Source organism: Salvelinus namaycush, chromosome 7 (genome assembly GCF_016432855.1).
Source record: "Salvelinus namaycush isolate Seneca chromosome 7, SaNama_1.0, whole genome shotgun sequence".
NCBI lineage: Eukaryota > Metazoa > Chordata > Actinopteri > Salmoniformes > Salmonidae > Salvelinus > Salvelinus namaycush.
The window spans coordinates 15951724-15969451 of record NC_052313.1 but is presented as its reverse complement, the minus strand read 5'-3'; the positions used below and the strand labels follow the sequence as shown (position 1 = coordinate 15969451).

At 43.4% G+C, this 17728-nt stretch overlaps 1 protein-coding gene across 1 annotated transcript in view; it reads right to left on the bottom strand.

Annotated features, from left to right (window-relative positions):
* The window catches only part of LOC120051023 (sodium channel protein type 4 subunit alpha-like), a 158403-nt gene that overhangs the window by 17303 nt on the left and 123372 nt on the right, over positions 1 to 17728 (bottom strand). The window contains exons 18-19 of the mRNA XM_038997609.1: positions 12367 to 12484; positions 2574 to 2728 (exon numbers count right to left, since the gene is read on the bottom strand). Coding sequence (XP_038853537.1) covers positions 2574 to 2728; positions 12367 to 12484 — 273 coding nt within the window. The remainder of the gene's footprint in view (positions 1 to 2573; positions 2729 to 12366; positions 12485 to 17728) is intronic.

Sequence of the window (17728 nt, the reverse complement as noted above, 5' to 3'; positions counted from 1 at the left end):
AGATGGCTAGAAATGCACACATGTTGTGCTCTTTTAGGAAGCAACCAGTGGCGATTTTAGCGTGTAAATCTCAAAAACCTTTGTTAGATGCATGCCAGCAAAGAGCTCCCGAGTGGCGCATTAGTCTAAGGCACTGCATCTCAGTACAAGAGGCGTCACTACTGTCCCTGGTTCGAATTCAGGCTGTATCACATCTGGCCGTGATTGGAAGTCCCATAGGGCGTGTGCACAATTGGCCCAGCATCGTCTGGGTTTGGCCGGGGGAGGTCGTCATTGTAAATAAGAATGGGTTCTTAACTGACTTGCCGAGTAAAATAAAAGGTAAAAAAGCCACACAACACTTTACAATACATTCATTGCACTATAACAGTGCCTACAAACTGTTAGGGTCTACATAAAGCTGTCCCAACACCAGAGCTTTATTTTCAGCACAATGGAGTGAACCTTTACCACTGACACACCTGGCTATCAGCGGAGCCTTGTCTGGCAGCGAAACAGTCCATTCAGCCTCATTTACTGCCTTTAAAAAAACATAGCTGATATGGCTGACTTGCTTAAACAAATGTGGTTTCTACTGACAATTGAGATGTACAAACTATGGCATAAGGGGATGACGAGGAGGAGAGGCAATCCATAATTTTGATTAAGATATTAATGAGCGAGGTAGGACGGATGTAGTCATTATAACTATTTGTTCAGCACTTGAAATTTACAACAACAGAATTCAGCACATGGGCCATTCTTACAGTATTCTCCCTGTATAGCAAGTCAAAACCGTCGGATAAATAAAGGGGGCATATAAGCAGACAATGAAAGCTCTTACAATATTCAATAATAACATTTCTCTAAAATAGGCTATAGGCTACATGTGCAACACCAAGTCATAACAGTAGGCTAAGTTATGAGGGGGAAAGGCACCAAATTATGAGTGAGGAAAATGGGCTACTAACAGCTTACTACACAACATACACTTAGTATTACTTTCTTAGCTACAGTATACATATCTCCCTGGCAAATACATAATTTATGCAGCCTCATACAAGACATTTTTGGACTCACCTTGTTGTGCTGTGCTCACTTGAACAGGAAGGTGGCGCGGTGGTCCTTCTTGTGGGAAAATGTTGTCATCAAACTTTGTCATCAAAGTCTGGCATTCTCTGGATTTATTGTGTTTTCAAGACAACTGAGAACTCTGAAAAAATTATTTTCCCAGTCGGGGCAATTTTTTTTCTGAGTTCCCAGTTGTCTTGAACTCACTGAAGTCTGAGATTTCCCAGTACCAAGTTTCCATTTGTTTTGAACGCGGCAGAAGTCATGCTGGATTGACAGCATGGCCAATATATTCAACCTTTTCTGGCCCATGGTGTTGAATGTTTATCCTTTGAGCTTGGAAAAGAGACCCTTAAACCCAGACTTGGACCACACACCCACTCCCCTGAATAGTAAGCTAGTGATTGCTTTCAAATGCTTGCAGTTAGCCACTTATTCCTTCCAAACCACTCATTGTTGAATTTGCGATTTCCAACTTGTTGTGTGATGTTTATGGCCGATGAGCACCGATATGTTTTATCTATAATTTCTCTTCATATGACAAGGATTGAAAAGGATTTGCCAGTAGATTGTCAACTTGATTCATGATGATGACTGCTTGTCTAGCTTACTAGCTAAGATTTTGAAAATATAATAGTAGTACCCGCAAAATACCAGTCTCAATGTCAACAGTGAAGAGGGATGCTGGCCTTCTAGGCAGAGTTCCTCTGTCCAGTGTCTGTGTTCTTTAATCTTTTCTTTTTATTGGCCAGTCTGAGATATGGCTTCTTCTTTGCAACTCTGCCTAGAAGGCCAGCATCCCGGAGTCGCCTCTTCACTGTTGACGTTGAGACTGGTGTTTTGCGGGTACTATTTAATGAAGCTGCCAGTTGAGGACTTGTGAGGCATCTGTTTCTCAAACTAGACACTCTAATGTAATTGTCCTCTTGCTCAGTTGTGCACTGGGGCCTCCCACTCCTCTTCCTATTCTGGTTAGAGACAGTTTGCGCTGTTCTGTGAAGGGAGTAGTACACAGCGTTGTACGAGATCTTCAGTTTCTTGGCAATTTCTCATTTCTCAGAACAAGAATAGACTGACGAGTTTCAGAAGAAAGTTCTTTGTTTCTGGCCATTTTGAGCCTGTAATCGAACCCACAAATGCTGACGCTCCAGATACTCAACCAGTCTAAAGAAGGCCAGTTTTATTGCTTCTTTAATCAGAACTACAGTTTTCAGCTGTGCTAACATAATTGCAAAATGGTTTTCTAATGATCAATTAACCTTTTAAAATGATAAACATGGATTAGCTAACACAACGTGCCATTGGTTGCTGATAATGTAGATATTCCATTAAATATTGGTAACAAACATCTCACACAGCCTGAGGCCATATTACAGTAGCCGTCTGTGTCAGACTGCTCTGTGCCAACCTCTTCCCCGGTTTCTCTCCCATAGCCTAGCCTGGCAGATTAACCAGTCAGCAGGCAGAGCAAACCGCCCGGTCCCACTCCCACACAACCCATACCCAGCATGCACACTGCTCACCAGAGCACCGCTGCTCAACAGGATCATGAATATGATGAAGGACTCGAACCAGCTGTGCTCCACGATCTGAAAGCAGGTCTTCCTTAACCGCCACCAAGCCTGGCCCAGGCCCTCCGTGGTTTGGATATCACAGCACTGGAAATGGCGTACGCACACTGGGGGAGATAGAGAGAAAAATCTATGTTTTAAAGAGAGAATTAAAATTCTAGTTAATGACAAGTGTTGTGACACATCATGTCTTTTTCTTCAAATTTGTATTGAAGGCTAACATTTTCCAGATGCATTTAAAGTAATTGTCCAGTGAAAATCTGTTATTTTCTGTTAACTCACAATTAAATAATGTTGTTGACCAATCCTATACTCATATTTGTGACCAAAACATAAATTGGAGAAGAAACACTAAGAAAAACACACAAAAATAAAAAATAAACATGCTATTTCCTCATAGATCATGATGTCATGTTGGCTTATTGGCTGAACTGTCCAATCAGCGGTCTACTGAATATTTTGTATGACCGTTATACGCCCACACCATTCTGATGTTGTGGTACGTCCACACGATTCAAATACAGAAACGTTTTTTAACATACTTAATTACAATTTTCGGGAAGGAAAACTATTTCATTTCTAATAATGAATTAATTATTGGCCATATTTCATAGAACTCTGGAAACACTGGACAGTTACTTTAAGATGAGTTTGCATAAATACTAATTGAATCAACCAATTTATTAATACACATAAAGCAGGAAGTAATCTCAGGAAGTAGTGAGCAAACAGAGATCATAGCCCCTGCGAGCACTAGTTAACGCACCTTGCACTACTTATACATGCTACCGCTTCAGCCTAGCCAGGAGGATAAAGTAATCTCACTGCTTCACTCGGTAAGAGACTGTGGTTTTGGAGCGACATGTTCCTGGTATCAATGACTCTTTAAAAGCTTTCCAGCCAGAACAATGGCTCAGGCTGGCTGCTATGAAATCGCATTTGAGACGTCGACCCATATTGTCCTCCGAGTCGATCCGTACTCCTCCATTACAGTCATCTGAGCCCCCCGTCCAAATAAATGTATTGCCTGTAAACTTAATAATGACGAGATTATGGTAACGGACCACTTGCAACTCAATTTGTAACGACGCTCTCACGGTCTTTCTTGGAAGCCGCGGACGTTTTAGCGCCCTGGCGCCGACATCTGCCAAGCAATTAACGGTCATCAAGAAGAAATCAAGAGGCCCTATACATTTACACTTATCGGCCTGTCGATATACGGTTAGACCTCGGATTAAAGGCATTTCCTATGGGATGTAGATTTTTGGGTTCTTTGAGCGTACAAAGAATTCAAAATGCCTTTGTTGAAATGCTGCTACCTTTTCTCTGAGTGTATGAAGGGTCCCTCTGGTGATTTAGTCCCTCAAACTATCATTAGACAAGTCCAGAGAGTTGTGGTTTGTTAGGTTGGCGGTCATTTTGTATGAGAAGCCATTAGTCATGGCACTGAGCAAGAGAGACAAAGCTTGACACAACCAATGTGACATGAACTTGCCTCAAGTGAACGCCTTAAACGTAAACATGGGTCCTCATGTACAGTGCTTTCAGAAAGTATTCACACCCCTTGACTTTTTCCCCATTGAGATGTTTTGTCACTGGCCTCCACACAATACCCCATAATGCCAAAGTGGAATTATATTTTTTTGAAATATTCCCAATTAATACGAATTTTAAAGCTGAAAAGTCTTCAGTCAATAAATATTCAACCCCTTTGCTTAACAAGTCACAACATAAGTTGCATGTACTCACTCTGTGTGCAATAATAGTGTTTAACATGATTTTTGAATGACTACGTCATCTCTGTACCCCACATACAATTATCCGTCGAGCAGTGAATTCTAAACACAGATTCAACCACAAAGACAAGGGAAGTTTCCCAGTGACTCGCAAAGAAGAGCACCTATAGGTAGATGGGTAAAAACAGCAGACATTGAATATCCCTTTGAGCATGGTGAAGTTATTAATTACACGTTGGATGGTGTATCAACCCATCCAGTCACCACAAAGATACAGGCGTCCTTCCTAACTCAGTTGCCGGAGAGGAGGAAAACAGTCAAGGATTTTACCATGAGGCCAATGGTGACTTTAAAACAGTTACAGAGTAGACTGTGATAGGAGAAAACTGAGGATGGATCAACAACATTGCAGTTACTCCACAATACTAACCTAATTGACAGAGTGAAAAGAAGGAAGCCTGTACAAAATAAAAAATATTCCAAAACATGCATCATATTTGCAAGCAAATTAACTTTGTTTGGGGCAAATTCAATACAACACATTACTGAGTACCATTCCATATTTTCAAGCATAGTAGTGGCTGCATCATGTTATGAGTATGCTTGTAATTGTTAAGGACTGGGGAGTTTTTTAGGATAAAAAATAAATGGAATGGAGCTAAGCACAGGCAAAAACCTGGTTCAGTCTGCTTTCCACCAGACACTGGGAGATTAATTCACCTTTCAGCAGGACAATAACCTAAAACACAAGGCGAAATCTACACTGGAGTTGCTTACCAAGAAGACAGTGAATGTTCCTGAGTGGCAGAGTTACAGTTTTGACTTAAATCTACTTGAAAATCTATGGTAAGACCCGAAAATGGTTGTCTAGCAATGATCAACAACCAATCTGACAGAGCTTGAAGAATTTTGAAAATAATAATTGGCAAATGTTGCACAATCCAGGTGTGGAAAGCTCTAAGAGACTTACCCAGAAAGACTCACAGCTGTAATTGCTGCCAAAGGTGCTTTTACAAAGTATTGACTCAGGGGTGTGAATGAGACACACTATATATACAAAGTATGTGGACACCCCTTCAAATTAGTGGATTTGGCTATTTCAGCCACACCCGTTGCTGACAGGAGTATAAAATTGAGCACACGGCCATGCAATCTCCACAGACGAACATTGGCAGTAGAATGGCATTACTGAAGAGTTCAGTGTCATTCAACGTGGCACCGTTATAGGATGCCAACTTTCCGACAAGTCAGTTCGTCAAATTTCTGCCATGCTAGAGCTGCCCTGGTCAATTGTAAGTGCTGTTATAGTGAAGTGTAAACCACACAAGCTCACAGAACGGGACCGCCGAGTGCTGAATCGTGTAGCTTGTTAAAATCGTCTGTAGCTTGTAAAAATCATCTGTCCTCGGTTGCAACACTCACTACCAAGTTCAAACTGCGTCTGGAAGCAACGTCAGCACAATAACTGTTCATCGGGAGCTTCATGAAATGGGTGTCCATGGCCGAGCAGCCGCACACAAGCCTAAGATCACCATGCGCAATGCCAAGCGTCGGCTGGAGTGGTGTAAAGCTTGCTGCCATTGGACTCTGGAGCAGTGGAAACACATTCTCTGGATGTGATGAATCACGCTTCACAATCTGGCAGTCCAACAGACGTATCAGGGTTTGGCGGATGCCAGGACAATGCTACATGCCCCAATGCATAGTGTCGACTGTAAAGTTTTGTGGAGGAGGAATAATGGTCTGGGGCTGTTTTTTTTACGCTACAGCATGCAATGACATTCTAGACAATTCTGTGCTTCCAACTTTGTGGCAACAGTTTGGGGAAGGCCCTTTCCTGCTTCAGCATGACAATGCCCTCGTGCACAAAGCGAGGTCCATACAGAAATGGTTTGTCCAGATTGATGTGGAAGAACTTGACTGGCCTGCACAGAGCCCTGACCTCAACCCCATCAAACACCTTTGGGATGAATTGGAACACCAACTGCGAGCCAGGCCTAATCGCCCAACATCGCTCAACACCCGACCTCACTAATGCTCTTGTGGCTGAATGGAAGCAAGTCCCTGCAGCAATGTTCCAACATCTGGTGGAAAGCCTTCCCCAGAAGAGTGGAGGCTGTTATAGCAGCAAAGGGGGGACCAACTCCATAATAATGCCCATGATTTTGGAATGAGATGTTCAACGAGCAGGTATCCACATACTTTTGGTCATGTAGTATATTTCTGTATTTTATTTTCAATACATTTGCAAAAATATCTCTAAAAACATGTTTTCACTTTTTCATTATGTGTTATTGTGTGTAGATGGGTGAGAAAGAACATTTATTTAATTATCTATTTTTAATTCAGGCTGTCACACAACAAAATGTGTGACGGAGTCGTGCCTGGCCATGCAGCCGTGGGTGAACAGGGAGCACAGGAGGGGACCGAGCACGCACCGCCGGGGGGGGTATGAATTCTTACTGAAGGCACTGTAGCTGCCCCAGCCAAACTACAGTGCTAGTGCTGCCTCCTCTAGCTCTGAAACCCTGCTGAACCTTAACCTAAGGAACGCCATGTTTCTTTCAACAGGGAGGTAACAGCCCAAGCTGTTGAGTTTATAAAATGGCCTCCTTTATGTTGTCAACTTGATAGTTTACACTCAACAGAGCTGGACTGTCTTTAAACAGAAAAAAAGCATTATAGGTTTGCTAATTAGTCTACATACAGTATTCCATCTAAATGAAAGATGATGCATTGGAATATACTGTATTGCCGTGGGTGACATTACATCATTTTCACCTAAATCACATGTAGCCTAGGTGTCACTCTTTCCGCTTTAGCCAACTTATTTAGTTGAATACACAACAGGGTCAGGTACGAAGGTTAAATCCCACACTACTCGGATCCAGTAACAACAGTAACAACAACTATCACCATTTTGGCTGTTTAACTGAGTTATACCTGGAACCAAAAAGGTTTATCTTATGGGGACAGCCACAGAACCATTTTGGAACCCTTTTTTCCAAGAGTGTAGATAGAGGAATTGTTAGGCTGCTGTAATGTCCCAATACAAGAGTGTAGATAGAGGAATTGTTAGGCTGCTGTAATGTCCCAATACAAGAGTGTAGATAGAGGAATTGTTAGGCTGCTGTAATGTCCCAATATACGGCATGTTCCACCTTTTGAGAATTGTATGTTGTAACATTTTTGGGGGGGATTTCACCTTATTTTTACATTCTGTCATAAAGAGCACATGTTCAACTTTATAAAAACCTAGTTTCCCCCTTCAAGAGGTCAAATAAAAGAAATACCATAGTAATTGCCTATTAAGTGCCAAATTAAGTTACCCTGTCCATAACAGGATTGACGATAATGACACTAAGTAAATAATCATCTTCAGAAATGACTTTGTCTAAACAACAAAATAACTAGGGCTTTACAATGATAATAATAATCCATTACATTTCTAAGGTGCTTTTTATAGAATTTCAAAGCACTTCAAGAGCAAAAAACAATCAAGAAATATATCATGACAGGTCAACCAATAGAGGCCAAGTCTTTGAAAGCTGCATCCCACAAAGATAGAGAAGGTCAGTTCATGGCTTGAGCGGAGAGAGCTGGTCAGAGTATGGTAGATGATGGTGATGGAGTCTGCTGATGATCTTATATGATTGTGATAATATAATGATATGATAGTGAAAACTTACAGACATTTTGGGTTAAGTGGGTTAAAATCTTCCTAGAAGTGACAGAGAGTGCATGGAGGGACATGTCAAAACGCAGAAGTTTTGCACTTTCGTAAGTCTTTCTTCATTTAATGAATTCTCCATGTGGTCTATATTAAAGTGTACTTCATTTATTATAACAGGCTTTTCATATTAAAATACCAAAGGGACGTACTGTACAAGGCACTCTTTTCATGGAACGACCCACATAGCTCCATGATTTATCTAATTTGATTTATTTTGTGTATTATGGTGGAGTGCCGCCATTTTGTCCTTCTTACGCAACCCAGAAATGTGTGAAATACGGCCATGTAAATATGGCCTCTTCAATTATGCTCCAGTGACAGTACTCCTGCTCCATCCCAGGACAGTTTTTCAATTTTGGGGAAGCACAGAAACATGTAGTGTTCTTAGTATTGCCATGGAGACCGTAACAGTGGTGTGGAAACGCAATAGCATACTACTACATGCACCCTCAGGAGTTTGTGGTATATGGCCAATATACCACGGCTAAGGGCCTTATAGCTTAAGTATACCACAGGTATGACAAAACATTTATTTTTACTGCTCTAATTACGTTGGTAACCAGTTTATAATAGCAATAAGGCACTGGAGGGTTTTGTGGTATATGGCCAATATAGACCCGCATGGGGTGAATCCAGGCACTCCGCAGTGTGTCGTGCGTAAGAACAGCCCTTTGCAGTGGTATATTGGCCATATAACACACACTCTCTGGCCTTATAGTTATGCCCAACTATACTATACTATATTTAAGCAATAAGGCCAGAGAGGGTGTGTTATATGGCCGATATACCACTGCAAAGGGCTGTTCTTAAGCAGGACACACTGCGGAGTGCCTGGATTCACCCCATGCGGGTCTATATTGGCCATATATGTATTTTTTACGCTGCCCCTGTTTTGATACAGCTACATGATATTGGTCCATTCTAAATCATAAAAAATGTCACACATATATTATTAAGTGTATGTAAAGACAAAATTAAATCAAGAATAGTCTGATGGGTGACAATATTAGCCTATCACTTATACATTATCACTTGTGAATGATGCTCAGCATAAGAAACAGCCTTTTTTTGCGACTTGGGGAAGATCATTTTTACCATAGAAATGCACCTTTATAATAAAAGCATTACATGCATAATAAAATGTTAAGCTAAACGTTCTGATCTGTTGCGTCAGCCACATAGCATAAAAACGTTTTTTTGATGCTATTGGTTGTATTCATTTGGGATCTATTGCATCCCACAACTGTCCCAGACTGTTTGGAATATTTATTTATCACACAGTATAGAATAGGTCGACTTTTGTACTATGGGGGATAGTAGATTGACATAGGCAAGCGCTTTTGCTGGTCATTAGGCCTACTCATCTTGTTGGCTGACGAAAAGTAAATGTGGACAATTCATCCAATATCTTCAATATGCACCTCGGAGCAGAGCAGTTGCGTCCCCGATGTGTTTGTCTTAACTTGTAGCCTGTGAGAAAGACCCGATCACGTGATGGAGAGCTGTGTGAGTGAGAGACACTTCGGATTGCTCAGGGAGACGGGCACAACGCAGCACTCCGGTCGCAAAAAGCATGGATTTGTTTAGGGTGCATTACGGCCACAAAGGGGATGCCGCTGTGAAATTCGAGGCATTATCAAGTGCTTGTCAAATTGTGAATGAGAGACTATTGGAGTGTATACAGCCTGTGCGAAAAAACTAAGTAGAGCTCATGCCTTTCAAGCAACTTTTTTCAAATCATCATTAGAGTTTCATTTTGCAGCCTTACAATGTATGAAAAAATCTAAACATATAGCCCAACGTTTGTAGAACAACTAAAGTTAGATTAATAACTCTAAATTAAGCATATAGGAGTACCTATTTCCTTGTTAACCGCTCAACACAGTGCGCTCTCCCTCAAATCATTTGGAGAAAATCTTTATATTTTATTTTATTTTATTCAGCTTAGTTCAATTATTTTCTTCATACTATAAAATAATATAAAATAAGCAAATCTTATAAGCAAATCTTGTCTGCTAAATGAACTAGTGTAGCCCACAGCCATTTGGCATAGCCACATCAGGACCAAACATAAGGACAGCTCAGAGTATGCTATTCTGTTCTTCTGAAATAGACTATATTTTCTTCATATCATCCTTCTTTAGACCTGTCTAAAATAAATAATGGATTTATTGTGTGGGAGCCAGGAGATGCTAAATGTGTTTATGTTAATTAACGGTCAATTAACGTGAAACCGACAGTTATTTGCTTGACAATCACCGGCTGACGAAATTTCATGACCGCCACAGCTCTAGATCAGAGTCCTGGTTGCGTCCAAGGAACACAAATGGATTTCCATGTTGATGTACCCAAACCATTAGGCTTGTCACACCCTGTTCTGTTTCACCTGTCTTTGTGCTTGTCTCCACCCCCCTAGAGGTGTCGCCTATCTTCCCTATTATCCCCAGTGTATTTATACCTGTGTTCTCTGTTTGTCTGTTGCCAGTTTGTTTTGTTCGTCAAGCCTACCAGCGTTTTCCCCTCTGCTCCTGTCTGTTTCTAGTTCCTGTTTTCTAGTTTTCCCAGTTTTGACCATTCTGCCTGCCCTGACCCTGACCCTGAGCCTGCCTGCCGTTCTGTACTTTGTCACACCACCCTGGATTATTGAACACTGCCTGCCCTGATCCCGAGACTGCCTGCCGTTCTGTACTTTTTGGACTCTGATTTGGATTATTGACCTCTGCCTGCCCTTGACCTGTCGTTTTGCCTGCCCACTGTTCCAGTAATAAACTTTTGTTACTTCGACCCTGTCTGCATCTGGGTCTTCTCCTGAAACGTGATAAGGCTTGCATTTTGTATATTATTAAGTCACCTTATATAAAGCCCCTGTGTAAGACGACCCACGACCCACACCCCTGTGTTTACTAGCGTTATGAGGTATTACACTGAACGGGATAGAAGGTTTCAGCCTCTATTGTAGTCCACATTATTAAAGAAGTTATGGTGCAATGGTTGTTTCTATGAATACTGTGCTCCCTGTGTAGTCAAATGAACACGTACACATAGTAATATGATACCCCATACACAAGTCAGACTGTATTCAATACAAACCTATCAGTGTCAGCATCCAGGAAACACCTTTAAACACGAACCTAGAAACACTAAGAACTAAATGACTTCCCACCACAACTAGTCAATACGTGTGTACAAATGGATGCATCATTAAAGAGCGTGATCCCCTAATCAAATCTTGATTAAAAATATGTGTCAACGTTCACAAGACCTTCAGTAATGATCTTCACGCTCTCTACATAAACATGTCAAAAGCTTTTTAGAACAACCCCCAACGACGCTGACCCTTTCAACGTACACTCAGCTACTGCTGACTGTTTCAGTGTACACTCAGTCATTTACCATGATTGTCCCGGAGACATCACGTGATTGGTCTAAGTTACCTCAGAGCGTCTGAGGGAGTTGATTAGTTGCGACCAAATTTAATTCAGGTAGTCAGTCATCATCAAATGAACCAGAGTCCATTTAGTGTCTGAGACGCCTTTTCAAATCTCTGCTGACACAGGACATTGAATGTAATGCGTCATTACCCTTTCAAATGTCACTTCATTGTTTCATGTTTTATATCAAATGGCCTCCACTTGAAGCGAAAGCCAACTGTTTGGGGTAGCCCAGTGTAAATGTTTAGATTCAGGCTTGCAGTGAGAGTGAGTCAAACCCTCTACTAATGTAAGCTGTTAAAAATATACAAATGTTTAGGCTGGATTGCAAAGTTATCCCCACCATCATGGCATATTTTTCTACACATTTGAAATTTGATAGAAACATATTCATTGACCCGTTTGACCTGTTTCTGTCTCTGTTTTGATCTCCACATACAAAATAAACAGATTGTCAGGTCTAGTTGCCCATCTTGTTTTTTCTCTCCAAACATTACATTAAATCATATTCCTTAAATGTGCTTGCTTATACATGTATTTACTTGGTCACATGTATCACTAGTAATACATTACTAGTGCATGTCAATTGTAAGCTGTATGCTTTTTCATGCTGCTACCTCTTGGTGCCACTCCCTTAAAAATACAATTAATGTCTTTGAAGCATGTAGTACAGTACAACATATTCTGTTTTATTTTAGTAAAGATGTTCTGAAGCAAACATAATGGTGTCCTGTCTCCTTACCGACATTTGGTGTCAGAAGTGGGATCTAAACCCACCGCTTAGCAACACAATCTCAATGGCACTCGCCTAACAGTAATGTAACAATAAAGTCAAATAAACTTACCATCAGGGAAGCAGTTGTCAGGATCCATGGTCTCTTCAGCCATCTCTGAATACTCATCCTCTTCCTCCCCTGGCTTCCTCAGATCCACCGTGCTGCCCTCGGATAGGCTGATGTCATCCTTCACCTGAGGATAACAACCAATCAGAGCCATGCTAGATGAAAATAGTTATTATCAGGTGATTGATGACTGGTGTATTGCTATATTGGTGATTTATTGACAAGAGAATGGGATCTGGTAGATATGGAGAGAGTCATTCAGTCTTTTTCTCCATTTATGAGAAACATTCTGAAGGTTATAATTCTCCCAGTAATAACTACTTCTGTTCTGGTGCATATAAAGCCTGGGCTGTCACGAATCCCGTTTCCTGAGTCTGTTTTTTGCCTGTGTTCTGTCCTGGAGTGTTTTTTCCGGCGTCCTGGAACGCACCCTGTCTGGTTGCCGGGCAATGTAGCCAGTTGGGAGTTCTGATTACCCGCACCTGTATCCCATCAGCTATCTGCACACCTGGTCCTGATCATCATCTCTCCTCTTCTTAAGCCCGGACCTGACATCCATTCCCTGCCGGATCGTTAGCCATGAACAGTATGTTGTGCCCACGAACCAGCCTCCAGTTGATAGAGTTTGTTTTGTTTTGTTGTTTTGTACGTCTTGCTTGCCTTTAACTTACCTCCGTTTGTTCTGTCTACAGCCATTCACCCGGAACCCATATCCCATCCCTGTCTGCTCGTCGCCAGTTTTTGTTTATCCCTTGGATCTGCCTATCCAATCCCATCAACACACCTCCGCTGCCCGCTCCACCACCTGGAACTATCTACCTCCACGTTCTCATTTATTAATAAATACTCACCATCTTCATACTCACCTTGTCCTGGTCTGCTTCTGGGTCCAATTTTGGTAAACCCTGACATGGGCACAAAGTCTCATATAGAACCTAACCTGGTATTACCTTTGTGGCATTTACCATATTGTAACTTACAGCACATCTTAATCTTTTGCTTGGAAAGCGATAATCTGCAGCATTTGTTTCAATCTAATCTGGCAAAATCAAATCAAGCTATCAGCGATCTGGACTGATATTATAGCATGATAGACAGAGGCAAGCTCCTGAAACTCTTTATATGGGTATTCAGTGTGATATTTGTTTCTCCACACATACTGTACTTTACTGTGTAAAGCTAGAGGTTACAGTATTCACCTTTTACAGTAAGCACTGAGGAAATACATTGCCAAGCTACTTGAAGACACACTTCAGTAACCCTGCTTAATAATATGCCATCCATTTGACATTGTGTGTCTGTTATGTAATCAGTGTCGGATGTATGTAATCAGGGTGATGTGACAGAATATCCTACCCAGGATATTCTGTCTGGTTTCTGGCTCTAGCTCTTTCTTCCTGTTGTTGACGCCCTGCAGGCTAACACGTGATCACACTCTGGGTTCTGTCATGGTGGGGCAGGGTTGGACACGAGCTCATATTGCTATGAGCTCCATATGTGCGTGTCCATATGCGCACACACACACACACACACACACACACACACACACACACACACACACACACACACACACACACACACCACCCATCGTGATCACAGTCCCAACACCGACTCCCCTCTCACCACCCAACCCCCTCAGGGTCACAGTCCCGACACCGACTCCCCTCTCACCACCCTGCCCCCTCAGGGTCACAGTCCCGACACTGACTCCCCTCTCACCACCTAGCCCCCTTCTGGGTCACAGTCCCGACACTGACTCACCTCTCACCACCCAGCCCCCTCAGGGTCACAGTCCCGACACCGACTCCCCTCTCACCACCCAGCCCCCTCAGGGTCACAGTCCCGACACCGACTCCCCTCTCACCACCCAGCCCCTTCTGGGTCACAGTCCCGACACCGACTCCCCTCTAACCACCCAGCCCTCTCAGGGTCACAGTCCCGACACCGACTCCCCTCTCACCACCCAGCCCCCTCAGGGTCACAGTCCCGACACCAACTCCCCTCTCACCACCCAGCCCCTTCTGGGTCACAGTCCCGACACCGACTCCCCTCTAACCACCCAGCCCCCTCAGGGTCACAGTCCCGACACCGACTCCCCTCTCACCACCCAGCCCCCTCAGGGTCACAGTCCCGACACCAACTCCCCTCTCACCACCCAGCCCCTTCTGGGTCACAGTCCCGACACCGACTCCCCTCTAACCACCCAGCCCCCTCAGGGTCACAGTCCCGACACCGACTCCCCTCTCACCACCCAGCCCCCTCAGGGTCACAGTCCCGACACCAACTCCCCTCTCACCACCCAGCCCCCTCAGGGTCACAGTCCCGACACTGACTCCCCTCTTACCACCCTGCCCCCTCAGGGTCACAATCCCGACACCGACTCCCCTCTCACCACCCTGCCCCCTCAGGGTCACAGTCCCGACACCGACTCCCCTCTCACCACCCTGCCCCCTCAGGGTCACAGTCCCGACACCGACTCCCCTCTCACCACCCTGCCCCCTCAGGGTCACAGTCCCGACACCGACTCCCCTCTCACCACCCAGCCCCCTCAGGGTCACAGTCCCGACACTGACTCCCCTCTCACCACCCAGCCCCCTCAGGGTCACAGTCCCGACACCAACTCCCCTCTCACCACCCTGCCCCCTCAGGGTCACAGTCCCGACACCAACTCCCCTCTCACCACCCAGCCCCCTCAGGGTCACAGTCCCGACACCAACTCCCCTCTCACCACCCTGCCCCCTCAGGGTCACAGTCCCGACACTGACTCACCTCTCACCACCCAGCCCCCTCAGGGTCACAGTCCCGACACCAACTCCCCTCTCACCACCCTGCCCCCTCAGGGTCACAGTCCCGACACTGACTCACCTCTCACCACCCAGCCCCCTCAGGGTCACAGTCCCGACACCAACTCCCCTCTCACCACCCAGCCCCCTCAGGGTCACAGTCCCGACACTGACTCACCTCTCACCACCCAGCCCCCTCAGGGTCACAGTCCCGACACCAACTCCCCTCTCACCACCCTGCCCCCTCAGGGTCACAGTCCCGACACTGACTCCCCTCTCACCACCCAGCCCCCTCAGGGTCACAGTCCCGACACTGACTCCCCTCTCACCACCCAGCCCCCTCAGGGTCACAGTCCCGACACTGACTCACCTCTCACCACCCAGCCCCCTCAGGGTCACAGTCCCGACACTGACTCACCTCTCACCACCCTGCCCCCTCAGGGTCACAGTCCCGACACCAACTCCCCTCTCACCACCCTGCCCCCTCAGGGTCACAGTCCCGACACCAACTCCCCTTATGTTTTGTATAGTCAGTGTATATCTATATATTTTCTATTATATACTTTTGTTACCTTGTACATGGAAAAATGCAGCGTCTACTTTTGAAGTAAATATTTACACTGGGACACTGTGGACTGTTTCCAGGGTAACTGTAGTGTCTGTGCTGCAGGTGAGGTGACAACACCAGAGTCAAGAAGACAGCAGGCATAAACACAGAGTAAAGTGTGGGTAGAGGAAGTTCCAGGGTGACAAAAGTCAGCTTTGGACATAATAAACCCTCAACGTTAAATCATTATTTAATTCCTTCATGTCCATGGCCATGTGTCATTTAAAGGGATGGTGCACCCCAAAACAGAAGTATGACTGATGTTTTCATACTTGTAAAGTGGGCTAAAGTGAAGGCCAATCCATACCTTTATTCATCTATTCTCTAAAGTCATTTGGAATTTTGGAATTCTCTATGCATTCCCTCCAACCTCAAGAATGCTATCATTGGAGAGCACAGCTCAGAGAGAGAGAGGGATTACTTAACAGTACAGTAGATCCTCTCAACTGTTCATCACCAATACAGTCATACAGCCATTCTCTGCAGACAATACAGCGAGGGGGCCCTTCAACAAACAACTTTTACCCCAATTTCACTTTTACATTCTCTTGGCTTTAGAGGATCAGTATTCTATTACCACTGTCACTAAACCCATGAACGCCCGACGAGAACAATGACATCAACCTAAAACCAATACAGTCATTGTCCTGGTCAACTTCATGATCATGAAGCTTTCTTTTGCTTTTCCTTCTAGATACACAGATAAACCTTTTATGTCATCTCATGTCATCTGTTGAGTTTTACTGGTCATACCATACCCATGTCAGGCTTGTAACAACACATCATCAGATGTACATTACTGCTCCGCCTGTCGAGCGGGCCTCCCATGAGCCTTTGTGTTTTACAGGCCCATCGTACTCAGCTTAGGGGGTGACAGGGGAGTTGGTATGTCTGGTATACCTGAACCAATAACACTGGTTGTATACTACGCCCATGGTCCCAATAGACAAATACACCTTCATACACACACACACCACTCACATACCCACCCAACACTTATAGTTCTGACATACTGTTAACTATTACTATTATTATTATAATAAGTATTATTATCATTTGTATTATAATTAGTATTATAATTTTTGTTTTTATCATTATCATTATCCTTATTATAATTTTTTATTATTATCATTATTATCATTAATATCAGTTTTATTATTATCATTATTATCATTAATATCATTTTTATTATTATCATTATTATTATCATTATCATTATCATTATTGTCATTATTATTATTATCATTATTTTCATTATTATTATTACTATTATTATTATTGTTTATCGTGCTACCAGTCACTTTCTCCAAATGTACATCCCTGCACATTGTAATTTTTGCTACTGGCACTGACCCTGTACATAGCTTACATTCTTATGATATTCTAGTTTTCTCTCTTATTTCTTATTTCTTGTGTTTTTGTCATACTATTTTAATATTGAATACTTGCAAGTTAAGCATTTCAGTGTATTTGTGCGTGACAAATAAAACTTGAAACTTGAAACTATCACAAATACCAGGTGCATTGTCCCCCACATAACATACCTATAAATAGCCCCTCTGGGGAGAGAATTGGGCACTAAGCAGTGTTGCACAAACACACACACACACACACACACACACACACACACACACACACACACACACACACACACACACACACACACACACACACACACACACACACACACACACACACACACACACACACACACACACAATCTCAAACTCTACAAAAAAGGACTCCCTTGAATGTATATATAACTAGTCCCTCCAGGATTTTGCAGGGATTTTTTGTGATATTTGAGGACAACAATGTTATATTTTGCTGCGAATGTCCCGCAAAATCATCCTATTGTCCCTCATTTGGGTATTTTAAAGGTGGTCACCCTAGGTTAAGGATCAGGAGTTATTGGTGTTGTGGCAGACATTAAGGGTTTTAGGTATTCAAAGGGTTGCAAAGACCAACAGAATAA